Below are 27962 nucleotides of genomic sequence, written 5' to 3'. Positions count from 1 at the left end.
CTCTTACACACTGTTGGTGGGAATGTAAATTAGTATAGTATAGCCACTATGGGGAACAGTATGAAGGTTCCTCAAAAAACTAAAAATAGAACTACTATGATCCAACATTCCATAATGAATGAATGAATAAAAGAAGTGGCATACATTCACAATGGAATATCACTCATCCATAAAAAAGAATGAAATTCTGGCCAGATGAGGTGGGTCATGCATGTAATCCCAGCAATTTGGGAGGCCAAGGCTGGAGAATCACTTAAGTCCAGGAATTTGACAGCAGCCTGGGCAACAAAATGAGACACCATCTCTACAAGAAATTTTAAAAAATTAGCCAGGCATAGTGGCTCATGCCTGTAGTCCTAGGTACTTGGGAGGCTGAGGTAGGAAAATTGCTTGAACCTGAGAGGTCAAGGGTGCAGTGAGTCATGATCATGCCACTGCACTCTGGCTTGGGCAACAGAGTAAGACCCTGTCTCAGAAAAAGAATGAAATCCTATCATTTACAGCAACATGAATGGAACTGGAGGCCATTATGTTAACTGAAATAACCCAACCACAGAAAGACAAATACTGCATGTTCTCACTCATATGTGGGAGCTAAAAAAGTGTATCTCATAAAAATAGAGAGTGGGATGGTAGTTGTCAGAGACTAGGAAGGGTAGCAGGGCTGGGAAGATAAAGGGAAATCAAAAGAATATGAATGTATTTATCAGCACTGAACTGTACACTTAAATGTGGTAAAGATGGTAAATCTTATATGTATGTTTTACCTCAATAAAAAGGATAAAAAAGAATTTAAAAATCCAATTAGATTTAAATATAAAAGCTAAAACTATAAAACTTAAACATTTGTGACATCAGAAAATGTAAATATATCTTAGAACACATAAAGCACAAATCATAAAAGAAAAAAATAAGAGCATGCCTTTTAAAAAATAAAGCACTCTTTCTTTTGAAGGCAAGGCACTGACATAGAGAAAATATCGCAATAAAAATATCTCACAAAGGAGTTGTTTCCATATAATATAAATAATTCTTATAGAGCAACGATAAATACAATTTTTAAAATGAGCAAAGTATTTGAAAAGACAATTCTTAAAAGATATATGAATGAACAATAAGCACATGAAAAATTGTTAAATCATTAGTCATCATGGAAATGCAAATTAAAACACACATCTTCTAGAAAGCTAAATTAGAAAGACTCACAATACCAAGTGTTGGTGAGGATATGGATCATTAAGAACCCTCATAAAAGCATGGTAGGAATGTGATATGGTACAATTATTTTGGAAAACAGTTTAGCAGTTTCTTATAAAGTTAAACACCTTCCATACGACTCACTCTACTCCTAGGCATTTCTATAAGAGAAATGAAAACATGTGTCTTCCAAAAGACAGAAACGAATTTTCACAGAAGCTTTATTCATAATAGCCCCAAACTGGAACGAATCCAAAAATCCACCAATAGATAAACAGACAAATATTTTGTAGTAGATTCATACAGCAGAACATTATTTGGCAATGAAAAAGAACACACTTTGGATACACACAACAACATGGATAAATTTCAAAAATACACTGAAGAAGCCAGACACAAAACAGTACATACAGGATGCTTCCCATTAACATGAAGTTCTAGGACAGGCAAAGCTAATATATGTGTACAATGACAGCACATCAGCTGTTGTCTAGGGATGGGGTAGAAGAGACTTACTACAAAGGAACACACAGAATCTTTTGAGATGGTGGAAATGTCCTTTCTCAATTTTGGTGGCAGTTACATGAATCTGTACATACATTTTTCAAAACTTACTAAACTGCACAGTTAAAATGATTCATTTTATTATATGTAAATTAAATCTCAGCAAAGTTGACTAAATCTCAGTCTTTCATATTTAGTTTTCAGAGAGACAGCTGGATTTTAACACCCAGGATGATGCATTGCAATGGAGCAAGCTAAGCCATTCTAAGGCTTGAGCCTTACTCAGCTGCTAGACCAGAGTCCTGGGACTGCCTTTCTCTTAAACTCAATGACATCCAAGGTCCAGAAGTCCACTATTCTGAATCTCTCTGTAACAGAATCCTATATTTGTTATTAAGAGAGGATGGCAAGATTTTGACTAAAATAGAAGTCTCAGAAACACTCATTCTATTTTATGGAATTAGGTGTTGCCCAATTTAAAAATGAACAAAAAGAAGTTGCACGGAGGGCTGCTGTATTCCCAGAGTTTAGCAGTGTCTCTTAAATGAATAAAACAAAAGTAAAAGAAGAGTATTCCTGGAGAAAACCTTAGATCTCTAGAACAGTATATGTGCAAGGAATGAGAGACACAGGGAAGAAGAGAGAAAGAAAAATAGTGGCTTTGTTGAAAACCATCAGGCCAGAAAGCATCTCAGGTCTGGCTCTTAGAGCAAGCCCAGCCTACAAAGTGTATAGCCTAAGTAAGTATGTCCAAGTCCTGGAAGTTTGCTTCCTCATTGATTTAATAGAGCCATCCTCACTGCAGCAAATTCCCCAGTGAGGGAAATTGTATTTCCCATGCACCTGCAACTCCCAATTAGATATATTCAGCTAGAGGTGGTCTGAAAAGTATAGCTCTTATTTCACAGGAACTCCTTGCAGAGCATCTGGCCTCTGCTAAGACACTTACAGGCTGGTCCATTTTCTCTGGACCCACGTGTCTCTTGCTTTCCAGCACAGAGGCGTATGCACATCTCAAATCAGTTAATCGGCATGCACTACTTCCCAATGACAGCCAACAAAGACATTCTAAACATGGTTTGACTTAGTTCATACAGACCTTGCTACATCTACATTCATCTTTGGCTCATATGTGACCCATCTGTTGATGAAAAATTACAGTGTGTCACATACGCCCATACATTCATTGTAGGATTCAGGCTAGAAGTCATGCTTTTGGGGATGTGTCAGAGGAATATGTGGAACAAATTCTGTTGGTTCTTCCCCACTTAATGAAGGATTCCATGCCTTGGCTCCCTGAAAAAACATCTGACCAGAAATAGGAAAATGTCCTGATAAGTAAACCAACATGATAAATGAAGATCATCAGCATAATTAAGCTACAGATTTTGGAAAGGAGTGCTAGAGAGGCTTTACATATGGGTGTGAGACTACATTAGAGAAATGATGGATACTTTGAGCGGGGGTAGGACAGGTAACATTTTGCTTTGCCTACAAGGCTTGAGATACTGTGGTTTAACAGGTCACTGATTACCTTGAGGGGCGTCAAACCCCAAATCTAGCATATTTGACAGACTGCTAGCTGTTTTCCAAAAGGTAATAGCATTGGCAGGGGAATTTCTTGGATCCCAAACATGGACTCCTTTAGAACTACTAGGTAAAGGATAACCACATTTTAAGGTATTTTTTTTTAACCACTTCCCGAAATGGCAGTTTGCATTACCACCCCTTCCCACCCCACTTGGAGAAGCAATGCAATATGTAATGTCAAGAGTTTAGACTGAGGATTATAGAATCTGCTCTCTACTCTTGGCTCTGCCAAGAAGAGGGCTACATGACATGGGACAGGTCATTTGTCCCCTCTGAGCCTCAGAAGTGGTTAGAGAACTTTGTATTTCCCTGGTTCTTTCTGGGTCTTTCTGTGTTGTTTGCATTCTTTCCTTCTGAATGTTCCCTTTGCTTGTCCTCTAACAGCAATCATTCACTCCGCCTCCCAGTTGGGGCCAATTCTGCTGTTTGACCTGCAGTTGGAGCCAGTGCTGCTTATCCCAGTCAACATTATTGATCAACATTACTGAACAAATAAGTGATCACATACATGAGCAAATTTTTGACTCTTTCCTCTCAGCATGCTGGACCTCTCAGTAGGCTGTTATTACATCTCAACAAATAGGGGTGTTAAAATTAACTTAAATTGTGCTCAATTAATCAGAACTTATTCAAGACTTTCTGTGTGTCAGGCATTAAAATAGGCAGGTGCTTGTAGTGATGTGAGATATATGATAAAAGTCCTACCCATAGGAAACTTTACCTTGTCTGTGACTTCACACCAACATTTAGTGAGTGCATCAACTGGGGTCCAATCAGGAGACAGGAATCAAACAGTGATTTAAATAAGTGAAGCTTAATATAAAGAATGATTAAGCTGGCTATGCACGGTGGCTCACACCTGTAATCCCAGCGCTCTGGGAGGCCAAGGCAGACAGATCACCTGAGGTCAGGAGTTCAAAACCAGCCTAGCCAACATGGTGAAACCCGTCTCTACTAAAAATACAAAAATTAGCTGGGCACAGTGGCACACACCTGTAATCCCAACTACTTGGGAGGCTGAGGCAGGAGAATCACTTGAACCTGGGAGGCAGAAGCTGCAGTGAGCCAAGATCACGCCACTGCACTCTAGCCTGGGCAACAGAGTGACAACCTGTCTCAAAAAAAAAAGATTAAGCTATAATAAAACAGTAACTATAAGATGTAAGAGAACTTTATAATGTTCCATAGGGCTGAGGGAGAGTGCTCAAGGAAGGATGGAAGGGGATCTTTCCTCAAGGCTCAGGTTCTTATCTGGTTGCAGAAGGTCTAGTTGCACTTCAATGGATGGAAGAGAGGTTTGCTGGCTTGTTCATGCCAGAGCTGGTTCACAGTCACTGAGTAAGAAGAAAGCTACTCTCTAGGAAGTACGTGAGCCACAGCCAGATTGGGTATGCACAGATACTTTGGGAATATCACTGTTGGGTAGAAGGCTTGGCACTCCTAGTGTCCGTGTCAGGAAGGCAAATCTGAGGGGCAGGGTACAAGTGAGTCACAACTGGTGAGGCAGGTGAGTGGGCATGCAGAGGGGCTGGAGGTACTGCTCTGGGCAAGAGGGCTAGAATTTCTAGTGTCTGTGTTGGGAGGGCTATGAGAAGGTGATCACTAGGATAGGTCAGGGCTGCAAGCTTACCAAGGGACTGTGTGCTCTGGCTGGGGCACAGTACCACCAGATGCACTCACACTCATACCAGTGACCAACAGTGCAGCTGCTGGAGCCTACAAGAGAAGTCCCTTCCTCCTGCAATATCCCTCCAGCACCCTCTACTTAGAAAGCTTAATATGGTGCTCACATAAAGGAGGACAGCTTAAAGGGATTCCAAACATTAACGGCAGAGAGAGAACTCAAGGGAAAATTTGGAGGGACAAAAATTGATAATTGGCACAGCCTTAAACTAGAGCCTTAAACTAGGGATTAGACATTCTGAGTTCTAGTCTGAGTTCAGCTGTGTAAGCTTAGGCAAGTGATTTAGGTGTCTTCGTTTTAGTTTGTTCATTTAGGAAATGGAAATAACACTTGTTCAATTAACTAAAGAATAATGCAAGGATCAAATGAGAACAAGCATATAAAAGGATTTCTATAAACTGTAAAGTGCTACACATTTCCAGTGGGTCATTGCTGTAGTAGTTGTATTCAGTATTACACTTACCATAAAGCTGAGTAATGTTTAGCCTAGAATTAAGGCCAAAGAGATGAGCCCCTATCTTATTTCGAATCCCTGGCACCAAGCACACTTACTTAAACAAAATAAATAGGTTTGTCTTTCTTACTAGAACTACAGTTTAAAAAACTTATTTCTTGATGGATAGTCTCGTGAAGGTATTGCTGTGTCTACTCAATTATGACCAACCATAGTCTCTCAAGGGTGGCCCACACTAATCATTCTCCATTTTTCATCTTACCAGAATGCTGCTGGTGGAGTCAGTAGGAAAAGCCTTTCTGCCCCTGATCAACCTCTACCTGAGGACCTAAGGCAATGCTTTTATTGTAGATCCTGATATGCAAACAGAACTACAGCACTCCAGAAGTAACCTCATTTGACTGGCCTATTAGTTAATGGGTAAATACATGTGTAAATGAACGAATGACTAAGCAAATAGAGTTAACCGGCCAAGGCTGTGCTCAGCATCCTATTAGAATATAGTAATTATAAGGCTATCAAAAACCATTGTTCTTTAAATATAATGCCTTTTCACACACACACACGTGCATGCACGCACACACACACACCCCCACACACTCCTACCTCTGTCCATTTTTCTCCATTCCTTCCTCCTCCTTTTCAAATAAATGAAGAAACCTGAGTATACATACAAAATAACTGTTGATTTGTGTATTTGCAGCATGAAACTCACAGTAGAAAATCCCAGGGTTCTGTCTTGGAATCTTGAGCACTGCTCTCTGAGATCTGGAGTCTCTCTCTGTGTGAAGGTTAAGTTCCTGATGGTCTCTGCCTATCCTGGGACTGCTGTTGATTCATGCAGGGAGAGAGCCGAGAACAAGCTGTGGCTGAAGAGGGCAAAATATGAGGACATGCTAACTGGTTTAGGAAAGGAACCTCCTGACATCTGGCTCTCTGCCCCCATAACAGTGGTCAGGAAGGAGAAGCAGAAAGAGGCAAACAAGCTTAATGGCTCTGAAACATATCATTGGACATTTCAGAGCCCCTTGCAGGGAACTGAAACGTTGCATGTTTTTTAAAGCTAACTATCACTAATTTAATTTAAATAATTTTTTTTGTACTGCCTATAACACATTTTGTGGATGAGGTTCAGCAAAAAAAAAAAAAAAAAAAAAGACACATAAGATTCAGGTATGGTAAACGGTCCAAGGCAGAAACAACTTGGCATTGCAGAATCAGTTTCTTCTGCTTTTGATACACACTGGGATAGGTTAACTACTTCAGGGTGAAAATAACATACAGAAAAAGCCTTTAATTCATTCATTCTCCTGCCTCAAGCACATCTCATGGGTTTCATATGATGTAAATCAGTCCAACTTGCAGATGATCAAATACGTTTAAAAAAGGAGGCACAAAGGTAGGCCTGAAGCCTCTTGGACATCTGTTACTGGAGCACACAAGAGTAACTTGATTCGTCAGTTAACATCTCATCCTCTCTTTTTCTTGGTTTCCTACTTAGCTATGTTCCACTGTAAATGCTTAGTCTGCAAAGAGAGAAGCAATGTTTTCTATTGTTCTTTTCCTTCTACAAATGCAGCAAACAGCCAAAACACAGAATCAAGCCAGGCTACTGAGGGCATATTCCATACCTCTTCACTTTCCTAGGGAGCTAGAGGGGGATGTTGAAGTTCAAGTTCTCACTCAGAAGTATATATAGGAAGGTGAGTGTAAGGTCAGTTTCCACCATTCCAGGAACTGGGAGCAGAGACTCTCAATGGTCTATTGTGGCAGGAAGGTAACCAATGAGCCTTTGAAACTGACCCAGCAATGTCTTCCCTCTGCTTTCAGGAAGATGAAATTTTTGCTCATTTAGAATGGAGCGTTAGAAGTGTCAAGCAGGTCTTCTTTGGGAGTCGGAGTAACTGACTTCAAAGCCTTCTTCTCTTACTCGAGGCCTACTTGAGAATTGAAAGATATGAATGATACCTTTGATGTTTTTGCCCATAGCTCTCTCTGTTTATCACTGAAAAATAAGACAGATCTGCTAAGACAACCGATAAAGGACAGAGGCTGGAATTGTGATTGCATTAATGGAACCTGACTAGAGAGCTTCACAAATGCCCAAATCTTATCCTGCCATTCACTCCTGATGCTGACATTTCCAGAAGAGCTACACATAGGAAGACTGATAGCAACTGGGAACCAAAATGACAATTATCTTTCAGAGCTTGGTAAGGTTGGATAAGAGCATATGGTTCATTCTTAAGGCCTAAGAAAGACACTCCCTCCCTACCTGCCCCTCTTCCCCACACATCTCAGCTTCTCCTCAAAATCTGGACTATCTTATTCCAACCCATAGAGTGGAAGCAAGAAATGCAAAAGGAGCACCATCCATGGGCATGGTCTTTTTATGGTTGATCTGGCCATCGATAAACATGGCCAACCAATACTTTAACTGACCAAACAGAATGGCAAGCCATTCTTCCCTAAAGGATGTGGGAGAACGAGAGAGAGGGCCAATAGGGAAGTAGGCAGAGAGGCAGAAGCATTTCTTCCTCTATAACATATTCACCCTATTTCCATAAAAATGTTCTATTTGAAATCCTATACAGAGAAGTTTATGAAATTGGTTTGACTTCCTTTAGTAAACCCTAAAGTAAAAATGCTTAGAAAAATGATGAAATAAGGTTTAAATATTTAATTATAGGAGAATTTTTAACATTTCAAAAAATACAATCCTATGGAAAGAAAATTTGATCTGATGTGGCTCTATTTTTTCAAGCAGACTCTTGTAACCCTGGATCTCCTTACACAGACTATAGAGCTAAATATAAACATTAATTAAAATAATTTTCAAAGATTATCTTGGTTACAGATTTAACTGAAAGTGTAAACTAAAGAAAAGGGATCAAAGAGTAGAAATGCATTTACAGGAATGGCATTAACTTAAGGAAAATGATCCTGGAAAATCAGAGACGGGAAGGGTGCTTCATGGAATCCAGTAGAGAACCACAGCACTGTAAAATCAGTGCATTTGGGTAAGTGCTTATTGAGGGCCTGAAGAAATAACCTCACAGATGGTGGCCACACTCTACTGGTCCATCAGTTTAGGGCACCTATCAACACCTATGAGCCTGCCAAGCAGAACTTTACAAGATCACTGACCCAACCATATGAAGGAGGTTAATAGCATATCTAGCAAAGGTGGCCACCCCCAGAGTCCTCCAAGCCTGCTGTGTGAGAAATGCCTGCACTGGATAATTTGCAAGTCCAGAAAGCCAATGCATCCAAACTCACTGACTTTCTTTTTACTACTCTAGTTACTTTGTTTGGATGACATAAGGAAAGAACATACTTTGCAGTAAGAACCAAAACTCTGACAAAGAAGGCCTTGAGTTTCAAGGATTCACAGGGCATTCTGCCATAAGGTAGGAAAGTTAGATGTTATAAATATTACTCTATCGTAAGAAACCGATCCCTCACATTGGGCTCTACATCTAAGGGCACAGTCTTAGTTGCAAAAAATTAAACTAAACTGTTACTGAACAGCTTTCTGTGTGGCTCTGTTTATCTTGCCTGCTTTCTGTACTATCTATGTCAACTTTATCTGATTTTTGTCCAGCTGGTATATTTGTGATAAGTTGGAACAATCTGTGCCATGTAAAGGGAGACTTAAAAAAACTTTGTCAGAATTGTCCCACATCAGTGAGGAAAGCCTGTTGGTAGGCAGTGTGTACAGGAGTGAGTGAGTGTGTGTGTGTGTGTGTGTGTGTCTATGTGTGTCTTTAATCAAGATACTCTTTTCAGCAGGAAATTAAAATCCTCTGGGTAATGAGCTCAGAAAATCTATACACACTGAACATATATTTCAGTATAAGAATGTTGTTGATGTCTCTCTAGAGCACTTCATTTTGACCCTATCACATAAAACAACTCTGAAATTGCTAGGAATGTAACTGTTTTCAGTCTTGCAGCATCAGTACCCAGAAGCATGTGTAGGTCAACTTCATGACTACCATAAATCTCTTCACAGCAATGCGAGAACTTGCTCTAGCCTTCTGGAGGGCAGAAATCTGGGTCTCTGGCTGGTTATAAGGCTTTTATTCTCATGTTTATCTCCTGGATGATGAATAAAAGGATCAGTGACCTCAGGAGATACTCCCTAGAAGGGATGTGGCTATTCCCTAATGGAATTACCAAATACCAGCATAGTTGGCTAAACCAGTTTGAAAACTACTTTTGTACAACTTTAAGTTTACAATTATTTTAAGAATTTAGATAGTACTGTGCAAATAAATGGAGAGAGCCCAAGGCAGAAAAAAACTACGTACTCTATTAATTCATTCAGTCAGTATTTCTAAAGCACCCCAATGTTCGTAGAACTACTTGCAGCAGCATGAAAGAGAGTAAGAAGCTGGACTGCAAAGTAGAACACATGGTCTGGAATACACAAGTCACCTTTTCTCTGATCAGCTGGAAATTACTCTGCTCCTCTGTCAAGCATAAACACATTCTTGGGATGGAGAGGAATGCTGGAGCTTCCAAGGTTGATGTGTTAAAGCAGCCTTATCCAGGGGACAGCAGCTTTTTCCTTTGTCCCCTTATGTAGTCTGGTTGAAACTGCAGAATAATTTGAAATGTGGACTAAAAATAGTGCACTAAGGAAACTTAGAAATCCCCGAAGGAAGGAGAGATGAGGAAAGGCCTTGAGAAATCACTGCACTCCTTGCCTTACAGCAAGTCTGTATTTATCATAGATTTAAAAAACTTTATTATTGACTTTCCTTTAAAGTTTTGGGTAGAATGTACAGTGTTTTCAATTTTTATTTGCCAATTAAAAAAATACAAACGTAAGTCAGAAAAAAATAAATGCAACTATTAAATTTACTATTAACTGCTTTCCTTTACCTAGATTTTTTGAAGGAAAAATCTTTAAAAATCATTAAAAAATCAGGTTCTCATTAAAAGATGCTAAAAATGACTGAACTCTGGTTTCACTAAAAGAAGATTATTATATATTCATTATTTTTCCTGCCTTGGAGATTGAAACAGTCTCTCTAAGCCTGTAGCACCGTCTTCCTTACAGATTTATTGACTGGACTGGCTTCACCTTTCCTGTCTTTGCAGACTACTTCTTTTGAAATAAAAATCAGTAACTTTCCATTTCAAATAAAACAAAGTAGGCTATGAAAACTGCCATCATTTAGATTTGGATTGTAGGCCTCCATAACAGCTAGTACAACCTTATAATTCAGAGAAAAGCAAAAGAGCTTCAAAAATACTTCAAGAGTGTGCATATGGCGAGATGGGAGCAATGGTTAAAAATCCTTAAAATTCTCCAAAATTAAAAATGCCATTAAGCTTTACTATAAAATACCTCAAATTAATGTGTTCCTAATTTTAGCATTAAATGAAGCTGGTCTATTGAGTAGGACTATTTGCATAATGATGGCAAAAAAAAATCAAAGTTTTAGGGAAGCAAAATTGATCAGAAATTTAAATTATAATCCCTGAGTAGCTTCTGACTAATGCATCTGAATAAATCAGAACCATCCCAGTTCTCTTATTCAACAGTAGAAAAAGAATTATGGAAAGACTTTGGGGGAAATTTACAATATACCCTTATGGTTTCTCAAAACATTTGTCTCAAAATAACCACACTGAAGGAGGGAGGTGAATATAGGTTCCCAGTAACACTGAGAATTTAGCCTGAATTTGCAGGCTGTAAGCACAAAGGTTTTGTTCTGTTTTTTAAAGTTTCCCATTTCCTCTTTAACATTTATATGCATTTTGCCATAAAATGTAAATCTCCATTTTAAAATATGTTTTACATTACTGGCCAATTATAATAAAATTATGTTGCCACCATATTAGTTAGGCTACAGGCAAACGTGCTGTGTATAGCCTAAACTGACCCCAAATTTAATAACTCAAACAAGATATTTTATTTCTGTCAAGGGCATGGAGACAGCTGTGTTCTATAAGTATATTCAGGGACCCAGGTTCCTTCCATCTTGTTGCTCCCTACCTCTTAAGCATTAGCATTCTTGCCTGCTCAAAGCTGACTCAGCTCCAAATCTGGGTTTCAATCACAGAAAGGGGAAGATAACTGGAGATGAATGATCACTTCCATTCACAATTCATTAGCAACACTTAGTTCCACGGCTGCAGTAGCTGCAAAAGAGGATAGAAAATGTAATTTCTTCTACTTCTGGCAAAAAGTAGAAGTGATGCTATTGAAATATATACAACGTCCATCTTACTACTTTTTGTGTTCCCTACCAACTACTTTATTTCTCTAGGGATGCTCCGGTTTAGAGAGCATAGTATAAAGCAGGGTTCTGCATCCTTTCTTTCTATAAAGGGCCAGGTTTTAGGCTTTGTGGGCCATATGGTCTCTGCTGCAACTACTCAACCCTGCTGTTGTTCAAAAGCAGCTACAGACCACATGTAAACAATTGAGCATGGCTGTTGTTTTAGTTATCTATTGCAGCATAACAAATTACTACAAAGTTAGAGGTTTAAAACAACAGAGTTATCATCTCACAATTACCATGGGTAGAGTTCAAGCATAGTTTAGTTGGGTCCTTTGTTTAAAATCTCACAAGGCTGCAATAAGAGTCAGTTGGACTGTGCTCTCATCTAGAAGCTTAACAGGGAAAAAAACAAAACAAAGCAAAACAAAAAAACGACAAAAAAACCCATTTCCAGGCTAATTCAAGGTTGTTCGCAGAATTTATTTCGTAGAGGCTATAAGGCTAAGGGCCTCAATTTCTTGCTGGCTCTTCTCCCTCAGCCCCTAGATGTCACCCTCAGTTCCTTGTCATGTAGCCCTATCCACAGCCTCTCTTATAACATGGTATTATTTCTTCAAAACAAGGAAGGGAGAAAGTCTCAAGAGTGAGTCTGGTAGCAAGACAACTGTGTTCCAATAAAACTTTATTTACAAAGACAAGTGGTGGGTCATGTCCATCATTTGCTGATCCTTGGTATAATGAATAAAGTGTAGAAGACATTATTTACGGTAAGAAGAAATCAAAGTTCACTGAGTAGAGAAAAAGATTTCTCAGAGCCAGAAGGGCCACGTGGAAAGGTACTCAGAAGAAAATATTTTTTTCATTCTGGTCCCATAATACATGTATTACCTCATTTTTTAAATAAAAAATAAAAGCAGAATTGGCATTGTGTTAGAATCAGTGATTATAAAATGGAGTTGTTATTAGAATGCCAAATAAGTTTAAAGTGAAGGGGCTTCATAGCAAGCTTTCTACAATTTTAACTCTAATTCAAACTTCACCTGGAAAAATTTCAGCAGAAAGTCTGCTTATTTTCTTAATGATTATAAAAATGTCAGCTAATGCTTATTATATGATTGCGATTCAAGGATTATGCTAAATGTTTAACATGAATTTCACTTAATCTTCAAAACACTCATGTTAGTTAGATTATTATTCCTATTACAAAGATAAGTAAAGTGAACTTTCACAAATTAACTTGCTCAACACACACACACAAAGTAGAAGAACAAGGATATAACCTTTGCACTGTCCTGAGAAACCAGATTGTTAAATTTTACTTAATGTGTAATAGGATCCTTTGAAGGGTTTTAGGCAGGGAGATGATATAATTAATAGGTTATTTTTTAAAAATTAGCTCTGTACAACGACTGGACTGGAGGAGGGCTAGAATGGAAGAAAGGTGGTCCAGGGCAAAGTTGATGGCAGCTTGGACAGGGTAGTGCCCTGGAGATACACTTGAAATACATTTTGGTGGTAAAAATGACAAAACTTGTAAGAGAATGTCTCCCTGTCTACCTAATTGTAGTGCACTCCACTATGCCATCTGTTCACTACACTCTAGCCACACTGACCTTTTGGTTCCTGAAATGCGCTAAGCCTTTCCCATCCTCTGAGATTTTGCATGGGCCATTCTCTCTAGAATGCCTGTCACTCTGTTCTACTATTGTGCCATCTTAACTCATCATATTGGACTCAGCTCAAATCTCACTCCTCAGAGAATCCTTCCTTGATGCCCCAATCCAAGTTTGGTTCCATCATTAATTTTCTCTGAATAGAATCCAATTATATTTTGTCCCATATTTGTTCATTTATTCCATATTTGTTTACTTTTCACTAACACATTACATTTCAAGAGGCCAAGAACTAGTTTTGTCTATCACTGTTAACATGGTACCTAGCATACACAGTTCCTGCCACCATATTCACCATACTCAGCAGTGATTACTTGTTGAATAAATAAATGCCTGACTTCGAAGCCCTTACACTTGAATACTGAGTTATTGGCTCTCATATTTGATTTTTAAAGAGATTTCCTTTACAATCCTTCTATAGTTATCAAAGTGACATATCTCAATATGTCCCATCACTCTTCCTAAACAAACACTGACCTCAGGTTATAAAAAACGTTGAGGGTGAAATGTATAGAAGGAAGAAGGGGCTGCTGAAGGTGGCTTGAGGCAAGTGAGTTCTCATTCATTGTTTGTGGGAGTACAAATTAATGTAATCCTTTGGAGAAACAATTTAGCAATATATATCAAAGGCCTTGAAATAAATATAAATGTATTTTTGAAAATACACAAGAGGTGTGTATATTTGTATTATAAGATGTCTGGTTTTTTGTGTGTTGACATGGGGTTTTGCTCTGTTGCCCATGCTAAAGGGCAGTGGCATGATCACAGCTCACTACAGCCTCAACTGCCTGGGCTCAAGCAGTTCTCCCACCTCAGCCTCCCAAGTAGCTGGGACCACAGGTGTGTACCACCACACCTGGCTAATTTATTATTATTATTATTATTATTTATTTTTTTTTTTTTGTAGAGACAAGACTCACTATGTTGACCATGGTGGTCTCAATCTCCTGGGCTCCAGCAAACTGCCCACCTCAGCCTCCCAAAGTGCTAGGATTACAGACATGAGCTACTGCACCCACCAAATGTTTGCAGTATTAGGTAGGTACTTCCAGGAAGTGAGATGGCAAAATGGTGCAACTTTGTTTTAATGGGCAGCTATATATATATGTATGAGAAAAGGTCTCATTCTGTCACCTAGGCTGAAGTGCAGTGGGGTGATAGAATGACTCACAGCCTCAACCTCCTGGGCTCAGGTGATCCTCCCACCTCAGCCTCCTGAGTAGCTGAGACTACAGGCATGCACCACCAAGCCTGGATAATTTTTGTATTTTTTTATAGAAATAAGGCTTTGCCATGTCGCGTGGGCTGTTCTCAAACTCCTGGGTTTAGGTGATCCTCCTGCCTCAGCCTCCCAAAGTGTTGGGATTACAGGCATAAGCCACCACACCTGGCCTTGTTTTTTATAATGAAAATCCTATTAAAGATGAAAATAGAAAATAAATCTTCATACTTTTGACATAGCAACTCTACTTCTAGGAATCTATACTAATAATATCACGAGAGATGTGGTCTAGGGTTTATGTATAATTATATTTATCAGTGAGTTCCCTATGTTCAAAAATTAGAATAATCTAAATGTGCCAAAATTTGGACAATTTAATTATTTTGAGAAATATAAAGTATATAAAGTATAGATCATTCAAATGATGAACTATTTAATATATATTAAAATTATGTTTGGGCAATAAAGATATGAAAAATGTTCATGCTGTAAGGGTACATAAAGCAAAGTATGAAACAGAATTTATGGCATTACTTCAATTTGTTAGGAAAGAAGAAAAAATGAACAAGAAAGATAAATGGATACAAAAAAACTGCAATAAATCTATCAATCTGTCATTAATGGCCATTTTTGGATGATAGGATTCTATAAGTTTAGATTAGTTATTTATGATTTTTTGGTATTTCCCAAATAAAAATAATCATGATAATTTATAATTAGGGAAGAATTACAAATATAATTTGTAATAGATACAAAAATTAGTTCCTCTTTCTAACAAGCAATTCTATGTCTATTCAATCCTCATGTCACACACTCGTGAAAGACATACAGTAACTTTATTTACCAAGATTGCAGTTCCAAGCCCCATTAATCTCATTTATCTTATTTTTATAAAAAAGTAACATGCATTTAATACTCTTTGGAAATGCCACATGTTCTTTGACTTGTGCATCATAACAACAGTAATGTCTTAAGAAAGAAAGTTATCTTCAACTAAATATTTCAGAAATAATTATCTTCTTAGTTGGCATTAGATCTTCTACTTGCCCTTTCTTTAGTGTCTCTGAGTCAGATTTTGTTGAACTAGACTAATGGAAAGAAGACTATTTGCCATATTTTTGCATAGGTTTAGAGATATTCTTAAAATAGTATAAAGCTAATTCTTTTAGGGAGCATACAACGAACTACTTTCAGAAAACTTCATTTCTAACCATCATATTTAACTTGTATACCTACATTAAGAATTCAGTTTTGCCACTAAACCAACGAAAACTTCTATTTATCTACATGGCTACTGTCAGGAAGGCCTATCAAATTTAACTTGGGATGATGTATATTTACATGTATATGAGAAAAAGTCTCAAAGAATGTTTACAAAAATATTTATAGTACCTCTAGGACTTCAGGTATTTACTTTTGAGAACTGGCAAAACAGAGCATAAAAAAGTAGGAGAGATCCTACAAGCCACATTATATTGCAAACATGCCTTCCAGATATTCTACCAATGAAAGTTTGAGTTTAAAAACTTTCAATCAACTATGGAAAACTGTAATAGTTGTATTCTGAAATAATCCAAACTCTCAATTCTTCTAAGCAACAGCTTACAAATAGATATACTAACAAATGTGGGTATAAATTCCATATACTGAATATTTGAGAGATACTTAACAGTTGTATTTCCCAGATGCTTCAAATAAGAAATGTGCTTCAATTTCAATGGCTTTGCTTATTTAAATATAGGACATTTCTGAAATCAAATTTCTTCATGTGAAGAAAGTCATGTTTGAATCTCTCTCTTTTTGGAAACAATACAGAAATTTCATTCATAAAAAATTCAAGTTTTTTTTAAACAAATGTATGTAAATGTATTAATTACATACATTTTAACAAATGTATGTAAATGTATTCATTTACATACATTCATGGCATAAAATATACTATAATGTATATAATTAAAAAATGTACACTTCAACCAATCCTAAGACACAAAAATTTTATTGACAGAAATCAACATATTTATGGAAAGAGAATATAAAAGGTATCTGATTCGAATAATGGTGCCCATTTAGCACTCATTACAATTATTTTATTCAAGACCTGATTCTGTCTCCCAAACTATAAAGTGAATCATTATTAATTTGCAGTATAAAGAAAAACACACAAAAACCTGGACTATTATTAAATCATTAAACTGAGAGAGAAACTGAAGTTGACAGAGAAGCTCAGACTGGAATTAACTGATACCATACTACTCACTATTTTACATTTCCTTCCTATATTATTTCCGAAGCAAAATATACTCATCATATTCAAATAAAAATGCCATAGTGTATTTGATTGTATATGGCTATTTTCTTAATTTTATTCATGTAATTACCAAAGCTCTGTATTCTACTAAGGTACACATCTTATCTTGTATCCATGGATGCTCCTTGTTATATTATGGTATCATCCAGCAAGTAAAAACTAAGCAGGAAAGGCAAGAAAGCAACACTATGACAGTAAAAACAATATGGTATTCACTTTTGTTTCCTTTAAAGGGAAAGTGTTTTTAATAATTACCGTTGGCTCACAGAACTAAAGAAAGTATATTAGAACCTCAGTATTCTTAACAATGATCTCTATTGGTCGTTATTTGTCTAAGAAGTGATAAGCCATATAATTTACAGAAAGCAAGTCACTGAATCCTTCAGAAAACACAACCTGGCAATGTATCTTCAATGCAAAATAATGAGATGGCAGGAGCGTGATGAAAAAAACAGTCTTCGAAAACATCATGTAAGGGAATCCAGCTGTGCTTGTATAGTCTCTAGCTATTTACAAAGACAAAAAAAAAAAAAAAAGACGTTAGTGAAGGGAACGAAACTCATATCAAGTGTTATTCAGACACATGCAAATAGAAAGGAAAAAATAGCATTGGTAACTATGAATATTAAATCCATTCACATAGCAATAAAATTACCACTTAGAATATTTTTCTTTTTAGGTGAAGATATTAGAATTTGTGCTTGAAAATTTAAGTTTTCAAATTTTCAAAGAAAGAAGATTTCTTAATACTGTTGTTTTAAGTGTCTTCAGCTGTTTCCTTTTAAATTATCACTCCATAATTTTTTTTTTTAATGAGACATGGGGTTTTATTGGAGGCTTACATACGACGGAGCGGGTACAGTGGTGGTGGGCTGAACAGGATAACCACACGCATGGTCCAGTGGCAGTACACTGGCAGAAGAACTGCCTACTTGATAATATTTTAAAGTTGGGGGGTGGAGGGAGTATATTTTCCTGGATTACAAAATCAGTCTTCAGAAAGAGACATGAAATATACTCACAGATAAATCTCTAAAGGCATGTTTCCCTTTACCTTTGGGCCCAGAAATTAAAGTATTTGACATTATATATATTTAAAGTGTCAGTGTGGCTAGGAATCACAAAGTTCATTACTTAATGTTTTATATTAAAGCAACAATCCTATTGCTTTAATTAAAACTATTTTCCTTTTCTTCCTGATTTAGTTTTTCAAATTCTCTTCATTTCTGCTATACTTCCTCCTGTGAAACATAAGGTCTTTTATAAGGGAAGTTTAAAGAACTTAGTTCCATAATAGGACATTTAAAAATAAGAATTCATAAAATGAAACAAAATATTATGAAAAAAACTCCACATATTAGAAAATTATTTTAAAAATACAGACCTTGTTATAGAAATCAAACAACTCCTTGTGACTGAATTCCACAAGAACTTTCTCCAGGCTCTGTAAGGAAGAAAAACAACAAAAAGAATGTAGTTGCACACAATTTACATCACATTTTTTCTCTCCAGCTAACCTTAGAATATGACATAAGATTGTCCTCTGAGTGGTTTTAAAAAATGCTTACCTGCTCTACTCAACCCCATGATTCCTAGAACTCAAAAATGCACTTAATAACACTCTAGCAAAAGGTTTCAATTCTACAGACATCTGTCCTTTAAGTTGACTCTACGAAGGTTAATAAAACATATGCCAGTAAGAGAACAACTTTATTATCTAATTTTTTCAAGACAGAGATAATACATGAGATTATATTTCATCTTTCTCAGCAGTCTGTTTGAAATCTAGTAAATATCATTACACAAAGACACTGGAGGCAGGATATCTGATTGAACTCACCCAGCCATTAATGCCTCACATCAGCACAGCTACTGCCTCCAAGCACTAATCTAGCAGTTGTGATCTCAACATGCTGAGTGTTACCTTCTTCAATGTACAGACTCAGCAAAAGTTCACAATTAACACAACAGTTTCAAAGTCAGGACTTAAACACTCTCTTTCCTTTTACTTCACATGCATTAGAGAATCCTTTATGGGTGCTACAGATGCTAGGTAATATTGTATATATATGTATGATGCTGTAGTAAAGTATGATATTAAACTAAACCCAACTCAACTCAATCCAACCTACTTTTGGTTGATTCTGTATACTGAGGAAACAATTCAAACAATTTGCTTAAGACTGCTCAAATGTGTTTATTTTACTCAAGGTCCCTCTGAAGAAGTGAAAGTTAATGAGGAGACAATGCCAAGAATATGCTAACTGCTCTGATCACACTGCTGTAATCACATGACATAAAATGGGCATCATGAACTAAAGAAGTAGAAAACTGATGCAAAATTGAGCCACATGGTCATTTCCAACATACTGTTTATTCTAGTTCCCAGTTTCTATGTTCACTTTTATCTGTTTTAATGATTTCCATTTCTATTTACAAAGCCGACATTTCAAACCAAATTATCTCCAACTAATTCCAGAAGAGTCAATGGGGCTATGTTCAGAAAATGCATCTCACTCTTCATGAAGCTAAGTGTACAGGATCAAATTTCCATACTTCTTCATTTTCTCTCATATATCTATCTAAGTACTTAAGCTTTAAAATGAAAAAAGAAGTACATCTGCTTTAAAGCCTCTTCCTTTAAGAATGATATAAAATCATGAAGTTTTTATACTATATTAGAAAAATTTATTGGCTGTCACACATCATTAAACTCCAAAGATTTAATCAGCATCATCTATACATAGTATATGCCCTCCTAGCAGTTAAGGAAGGATGATAAGCCTAGGTTTACCCTAAAGTTCTGAGAAAAGCAAGACAAGTTCATCACTCTCACCTCCATCCAAAAAGATAGGAGAGAATGAAGGCTGAATCAGCGTGTAAACAACTGGTCTGATGTACCCCTAAAGGTGGCAGTCAAGCCAGGTTCTTGTTTTCTACATTTTGCTTTGCTTTGTTTTAAGGTGGTGTTTCCTAAAATGTTACATTGAGGAAAGAGAAGAAATGTAACTTCGAAAACATACTTCTTAAAAGAACAATACCTATAGTGGTAGACTAGAAAGCTAGAGGCCCTCTTTCCACCACTAAGATACCAAGTTAACAATATACGGATCAGAATACTCTTGTGAGAACTTGAGAGACCAGCTGAGATGCTACAGCACCCACACCATTATAAAACCAAGAAGGAATTCCAATGAAAGTGGTAGGAAATGAATTTCACAGTGTTCAGTGTATTCATGCATGCCTCTCTCCCATGTGGAATAGCGGAGCAACCAAGAAGAACCCACCACCCCCCATGCCAGAGCTCCTCCCTCAGGACAGAAACAAAAGAATGAACCATACATCCAACATTCTGGCTTTCTGGGGGATTCCCAAGGAACTGGTTTCTGTATTAATTAAAGAAGGGCACTCACAGGCCCAGCACCAGCATTTGGAAGGCACTGAAAACAGAGGTGAGAGGCATATTAGAGCTGCAGTTCCACGGGCAGGTGCCAGAGGGAGCAAGATATCAGAAAACATTTGAGAGGCCCTAGAACTCCCAGCTGGGGTATTAGTGAAGGTCTTCCCCTGCACAAAGCCAGTATGCAAAGACTAGGGGAGGTAGTTGTCTTTCAAAATGCCCAGCAAAAATCACAAAGCATACAAAGCAATAGGGAAATATGGCCTAATCAAAGGAACAAAATAAAACTCGGGACACTTACCCTGAAGAAACAAAGGTCTATCAGCTACCTGACTGGGAATTTAAAATAACTATTATAGGGATGTTTAATGAGCTAAAAGAAGGCTGGGAGCGGTAGCTCAAATCTGTAATCCCAGTACTTTGGGAGGCTGAGGTGGGTGGATCACCTGAGGTCAGGAGTTCGAGACCAGCATGGCCAACATGGTGAAACCCCATCTCTACTAAAAATACAAAAATTAGCCAGGCATGGTGGCATGCACCTTTAATCCCAGCTACTTGGGAGGCTGAGGCAGGAGAATCACTTGAACCCAGGAGGCAGAGGTTGCAGTCAGCCAAGATTGTGCCACTGCACTCCAGCCTGGGTGGTAAAGTGAGACTGTCTCACAAAAAAAAAAAAAAAAAGAGAGAGAGAACACAAACAATTGAAAACAATCAGGAAAATGATACATGAACAAAACGAGAGAACATCAAGAAAAACACAGAAACTATAAAAAAGAACCAAACAGAAATCCTGGAGCTGAAAAATACAGTAACGGAATGGAAAAACTTATTAGAGGTATTCAACAACAGTTTTAGGCAGAATGAAGAATCAGTGAACTTGCAGGCAAGTTATCTGAAATCACCGAGCAGAGGAGAAAAAAGAAAGAAGAAATGTGAAGAGATGATAAGGGATTTAGGACAATATCAACCAGGTCCATATATGCATGATGGGTATTCCAGAAGGGAAAGTAAGAGAAAAAAAAATAAGAGAGCTTATCTGAAGAAAAAATGGCTGAAAACTTCCCCAATCTGTGGACAGAAATGTACATACAGATCAAGAAATTCAAAGAACTCCAACGAGGAAAATCCAAAGATAACCATACTAAGAAACATTATAGTCAAACTGTGTAAAGTCAAAGACAGAAACTTAAGAGCAGCAAGAGAAAAGTGATTTATCACATATGAGGGAGCTTCCATAATATTATCAGCAAATTTCTCAGCAGAAACTTTGAAGGCCAGAAAGGAGTAGGATGATATACTCAAAGTGCTGAAAGGAAACAAAAACAAAAACAAAAAAACTATTAATCAGGAATACTGCATCTGGCAAAACAGTTCTTCAAAAGTGAAGAAGAAATTAACATTTTCCCAGATAAAGAAAAGCCATGGGAGTTCATCACCTAGAGCTAATCTATACAAAAGGCTAAAGGAAGTTCTTTAAGTTGAAATGAAAGGACAGCAGGCAAAAACACAAAGCTGTATAAAAATATAAGGTTCTCAATAAAGGTAAATACATGGAAAAATATAGTAATACGTACTACTGTAAATTTAGTATGTGAAATTTAAATGAAAAAACCCCAAAACAAAACCCATAAATCTATATTAATGTATATGTAATATATAGAAATGTAATTTGTAACATCAGTAACAAATGGAGAAGTGGAGCAGTAAAGGAGAAAGTTTTCATATGTGATTAGAGTTAGGTTGTTATCAGTTTGAAATAGAATACTATAACTTTGAGATGTTTTATGGATTTACAATGGTAACCACAAAGAAAATATCTGTAGAATACACACAAAAGGAAGTGAGAAGGGAATGAAAGCATACCACTAGAAAAAAAAATCAATGAAACACAAAGAAAGGCAATGAGAGAGGAAAGGAACAAGACATAGACAGCAACTAACAAAACGGCAATAAGTCCTTGCCTATCGGTAATTATTTTAAATGTAAACAGATTAAACTCCCCAATCAAAAGATACAGGCTGGTTAACTGGATAAAATAACAGAATCCAACTATACCCTGTTTATAAGAGACATACTTTAGATCTAACAATACACATAGGCTGAAAGTGAAAGGATGGAAAATGATATCCCGTGTAAATGGTAACAAAAGAGAGAAGTGGCTACATTAAAGTCAGACAAAATATACTTTAAATAAAAAACCATTACAAGACACAAAGAAAGACATTATATAATGACAAAAGGGTCAATTTACCAGGAAAATAAAACAATTATAAATATTTATGCACCAAACCTCATAGCTTTGGTGCATAAATACAGTAAGTTCTCAATGTTGTCACAGTTTTTTGAAAACTGCAGCTTTAAGAAAAAGCACAAACAACAAAGCCATTTTTTCCCTCAACATTATGATAAAAGGACACTGAACAAAATGACATTATTTAAAAGCCTTCTGTACATTGTTTTGCTTAAAGATGCAATTTCCAAGAACCTATCACAATGTTATATGAGGACTTACTGTATTTACATGAATCTAAATATATGGAACAAACTTTGGCAGGATTGAAGAAATTTGACAACAACACAATAATAGTAGGAGACTTCAATATTCCACTTTCAACAATGAACAGAATTATTCAGAAAATCAACAAGGAAACAAGATTTGAATAACCTTATAGACCAATTAGACCTAACAGACATATACGGGACACTCTAATCAAAAATAGCAGAATATGTATTGTTGAGTACCCATGGAACATTCTCTGGGATAAGACCATGCATTGGGCCACAAAACAAATCTTAAATTCCAGAAGACTGAAATCATACAAAGTATCTTTTCTGATTACAATGGAATAAAACTACAAACCAGTAGCACAAGGAAAACTGGGAAATCTACAAATACGTGGAAATTAAACACATTCTCATACAATCAATGGGCCAAATAAGTAATAAGGGGAACTGGAACTGGGAAATATCTTAAGACAAATGAAAGTGAAAATACAACATGCCAAAATTTTGGGATGGAGTGAAACTAGTGTTAAAGGGTTAAGTTTATAGCTGTTAAGTGTATAATGTAAAATACATATATATCTCAACAACCTAACTTTACATCCAAGGAACTAGGAAAAAAAAAAAAAACCCTAAGGTCAAAGTAAGCAGGAAGAAGAAAATAATATAGATTACAACAGACAGAGATAAATGACATAGAAAATCAAAAAACAATATAAAAATTCAAAGAAATTGAGTTAGTTTTTTAAAAAGATCAATAAAATAGACAAATCCTTAGCTAGACTAATTAAGAAAAAAAGAGGGAAGACCCAAATAACTAACATTAAAAATGAAAGAGAGGACATTATAACAGATGCCATAGAAATAAAAAAGTGTTATAAAAGACCACTATGAACAACTGTTTGCTAACAAGTTGAATAACCTAAGACAAGATGGATAAATTCCTAGAAACAACCTACTAAGACTAAATCATGAATAAATAGAAAATATTAACAGATCAATAATGAATACGGAGATTGAATCAGTAGTTAAAAACTCCTCAACAAAGAAATGGCCAGGACCAGATGGCTTCACTGGACAATTCTACAAAACATTTAAAGAATTAACATCCATTGTCCTGAAACTCTTCCAAAAACTTGAAAAAGAGGAGATACTTCCAAGCTTATTCTAATGAGGCCAGTATTATCCTGGTTCCAAAGTCAGACAAAGACACTACAGGAAAACTACAGACCAATATCCATAAGTACTGACGCAAAAATCCTCAACAAAACACTAGCAAACTAAAGTCAAGAGCACATTAAAGGGTTTATACACCATGGTATACTACATATCATTATACAAGTAGTATTTATTTCTACAATGCAAGCATGGTTCAGCATATGAAAATTGATTAGTGTATTACACTGCATTAACAGAATAAAGGTGGAAAGACACATAATCATCTAAATTGATACAGAAAAGCATCTGACTTATGTCTGTCATAATCATTGCCATTTCTCTTTCAATCCATAATGACTTAGAGAAGACCATGGGGAATACAGCAGTGGTAAGTGTTTCATGTCTATTTGTAGACAGCATATACTCCATAGTCTTCCAAGGGGTGGCCCAGGGCAGTTGTTTTGTGGGGAAGTAAGAATGGAGCTTAGATGTGCAGGATAAAAAGGAAAGGGTGGCAGGCCAAGGGCCAACTCCCCACATTATCATGTTCTGACATAGAATCCCAAGGAGTCCAAAAATTTTTAACTTAAATCTGTCTTTCCAAGATATCACGAAGTTATCTTATCAAGTAAGGAGTATAGAGCACATTTAAGAGTTCGGTAGCTTTTTAAATGACATTTACATTTACATGTATGATATGGGTCTCCATTTTTACTCTTGTTTCAGGTCTTACAAATATTAGGAGTGGGTATGATCAAAAGCTACCCTGGAGTCATTGCATTTTTAGGAGGAAAACACATTCAGCTTTCCTTAGGACTATAACTAGGAAGTCACAAGTTTGCTTATAAAACCAGAATCAACTAACTTCATTTTTTACCTGTCATAAAATGTATGGAAGGTTTTATCCATCAATTAAGTGGATTTTCAAACAATTTATCTTCAGTTTGAACACAAATCAGTTGCAGCCCCCACCCAACAAAGATATATGAAATGCATTAAGTTCAATGAAAGTTCAATTACTAGTATTAAAGGTGCTTCTCTTTGGATTGTCTAGGCTCTACATATTTCGTCCTTAATTTTATATACTTCTGGCCTATGAGTCAACTCATAGTTCATTAGTATCTTTGTTAAGGGAAGAAGAGATAATAAAATGAAATTCAGACCTGTCATCTTAGTTATCAGTAGCAACTCTAACAACAGACTTCATGGTGGAAAATGTAGAAACTCCTGGTTAAAGTAGTTTCATGGGCTGAATCTGACAATGTATATATAATTATCCATGTGCTTCCTGCCTATCACTGTCATTAGATAATGGAATTTGACTATTTGGACCTATTTTTTTCCTCAGAGTCAGAAAGATAGTCTGGATAATAAAATGTAGCATATTATGTCATACTGAATAAGAAGAGAATTACCCTTATGGCATAAACTACAGCTGTGAGTTATGAAAATACATCCACTTCTTGTCATCCATAAACCAAAACTATCTTGAATTAAACCAAAGTATATCTATCTAAATACATATATATACACACACACACATACATACATACACACACACATACACTCCTTTAGATGATACTGTGCGTAGTTTTTAAAAATAGCTGTCTTTAGCATAAAAGTTAATGACATTACATCTCCATTCTTCCAGAAACCAGATACAAGGATATTTTCATATAATGCAAAATTGGACTTTAGGTTAAAAGATTTTAAAGAAATTAAATTTGCTGATCATTCTTTTTTGTTTGTTTATTTTTGAGATGGGGTCTTGCTCTGTTGCCCAGGTTGGAGTGCAATGGTATAATCACAGCTCACTGCAGCCTCAAACTAACTCCTGGGTGTAAACGAACCTCCTGCCTCAGCCTGTGAGTAGCTGGGATTAGAAGTGCACTTCCACACCCAGTAAGTTATTTTTATTGTTTGTAGAGACAGGGTCTCACTATATTGTCCAAGCTGGTTTCAAACCCCTGAGCTCAAGTGATCCTCCCACCTTAGCCTCCCAAAGTGTTGGGATTACAGGCATGAGCCACTGCACCTGGCCTTTGCTGATAATTGTAACAGGAATTCTTTCAAAGGAATATAATAACTGGATATGTAATATAAATTATTTCTGGAAGGATTTTTTATTGGTTGTTTAACAGCAATATCAATGGATACTGCCATTATGCAGTAAGACTAATACGAAACATTGATCAGATTTGGTTAAAAAGTTGTTATTTTGAGGCCAGGACTCAAAATAACAGGTCTTATTTTGAGGCTTAAGCCTGTAATACCAGCACTTTGGGAGGCCAAGGCAGGCAGATCACGTGAGGTCAGGAGTTCGAGACCAGCCTGAACAACATGGTGAAACCCTGTCTCTACTAAAAACACAAAAAAATTAGCCGGGCGTGGTGGTGGTGCCTGTAATCCCAGCTGCTCAGGAGGATGAGGCAGGAGAATCGCTTGAATCCGGGAGGTGGAGGTTGCAGTGAGCCATGACTGTGCCTCTGCACTCCAGCCTGGGTGACAGAGCAAGACACTGTCTTAAAAAAAAAAAAAAAAAGTTGTTATTTTGTGATAGCTAGATAGGCCAAGATATTGATATACATACACACCCTTCCATACAAATGAGTAAGTTTTAAAACATAAAGATGAAGTCAGTAAATAAGGTAGAGTTTTTGTTTTATTGCTGTCATCGTTTTTGTTGTAGGTAGAATGGTTGTTTTTGTAGGAGAGGTGATGGATTTGTACTGAGTCATCCACAGTATTGCATGATTCCTCTTGAGATAAAAGCATTTATATGTAAGATGTTTTGGAGGCTACTGCAAATGATACCTGCTTAAGGGAGAATAAAGCAGGATAACATCTTTCTTAGTCTTCCATTCTTGGTTCTACAGAATCTTCTCTAATCTAACTTGTTTAGTTCCCACAAAACCCACCAGAAGTCTCTGCTCCTATGTCTACATGTTTATTCCTCGTCTATCAACTATGAGTTTAGGCTCTGTTATGGTCTGAATTCTGTGTTCTCAAAATTTTTAAGTTGAAGTCCTAACGCCTAGTACCACAGGAGGTGACTTTGTTTGGAGACAGAGCTTGGAGGTAATTAAGGTAAAATGTAGTCAATGAGGGTGGCCCCTAATCCAAATGAATGGTATCCTTAATAAGAGACAAGGATACAGAAAATACAAAAGGAAGACCATGCAAAGACACCAGAGAAAGACAACCATTTACAAGCCAAGGAGAGATGCTTTAGAAGAAACCAAATTGATTTTAGTCTTCTAGCCTTTACAGAACTGTGATAAAATAATTTTCTGTTGTTTAAGCTACCTCGTTTGTGTTACTTTGTTATGGTCGCCCTAGGAAGCTAATATAAGACCAAACACCTCTTCTGGGATAGATAAAAGAGATCTTTATCATAAGAGCAATGTAAAAGCATTATAGAGTTTTAGATATAAGAGTGATATAATTATGTTTACATATTTAAGAACTTACTTTGGCTTTTATTTGGAAATGAATTAGAACTGGCTGAACTGTATGTGGAGAAACCAGTTTGGAGTCTACTACATTAGTCCAGGCAAGACACAGTGGCTTGATCAAATGTGATGGCAGCAATGATAGAGAAAAGTGAAAAATTCTGAGGTAATGTTTAGAGGTAGATGAGACAGCACTTGATGACAGACTTGAATTGGGATGAAGGGTAGTGAAAAAATAAAACGAGTCAAAAATGACTCTCAGGTTTCTGGCAGAAGCTGGAGGGATGGAACTGAGATTAGAAATTCTTAGAGCTGCAGATCTGAAGAAGGGCAGGATCCAAAGTACAGTTTCAGACACAATTAGCTTGATATATCTGCCAGATTTCCTTGAAAATATATGTCTGGAGAGCCAGAAAAGAGAATTTGGGAGTCACTGATATATTGATGATATTTAAAACCATGAAAGTACATGAAATTGCCCAGGAAAAGAACGTATTTCCCCAGATCATATGGGACCAAAAAAAAGAAGTAGTATGAAAACAGAGGTAGCCTGAGGCTGAGCCATAAGGAAATTCCAAT

The 27962-nt window shown here is 36.7% G+C and overlaps 2 protein-coding genes across 7 annotated transcripts in view; both read right to left on the bottom strand.

The window, feature by feature from the left end:
* Nucleotides 1–11585, bottom strand: part of LOC107974820 (BEN domain-containing protein 2-like) — a 203556-nt gene extending 191971 nt beyond the window's left edge. For 2 of the 5 annotated variants that reach the window (XM_063811467.1, XM_063811469.1), the window contains exons 1-2: nt 11463–11585; nt 6145–6298 (exon numbers count right to left, since the gene is read on the bottom strand). The gene's annotated coding sequence lies outside the window, so the exon portion shown is untranslated. Of the gene's footprint in view, nt 1–6144; nt 6299–11439 lie in introns of all 5 variants that reach the window. The other 3 variants (XR_010157312.1, XM_063811468.1, XR_010157311.1) reach the window with 2 other exon arrangements.
* Nucleotides 11586–16540: 4955 nt separating this feature from the next.
* The window catches only part of COMMD10 (COMM domain containing 10), a 206167-nt gene continuing 194745 nt past the window's right edge, over nt 16541–27962 (bottom strand). For both annotated transcript variants that reach the window (XM_517888.9, XM_009449527.5), the window contains exons 6-7: nt 18256–18315; nt 16541–17377 (exon numbers count right to left, since the gene is read on the bottom strand). In XM_517888.9, the coding sequence (XP_517888.2) occupies nt 17339–17377; nt 18256–18315 (99 nt within the window). In that variant the 3' untranslated portion in view covers nt 16541–17338. The remainder of the gene's footprint in view (nt 17378–18255; nt 18316–27962) is intronic.

Source organism: Pan troglodytes, chromosome 4 (genome assembly GCF_028858775.2).
Source record: "Pan troglodytes isolate AG18354 chromosome 4, NHGRI_mPanTro3-v2.0_pri, whole genome shotgun sequence".
Lineage (NCBI taxonomy): Eukaryota > Metazoa > Chordata > Mammalia > Primates > Hominidae > Pan > Pan troglodytes.
Note: the sequence above shows the minus strand (reverse complement) of the source record. Positions and strands in the feature narration are given on the sequence as shown.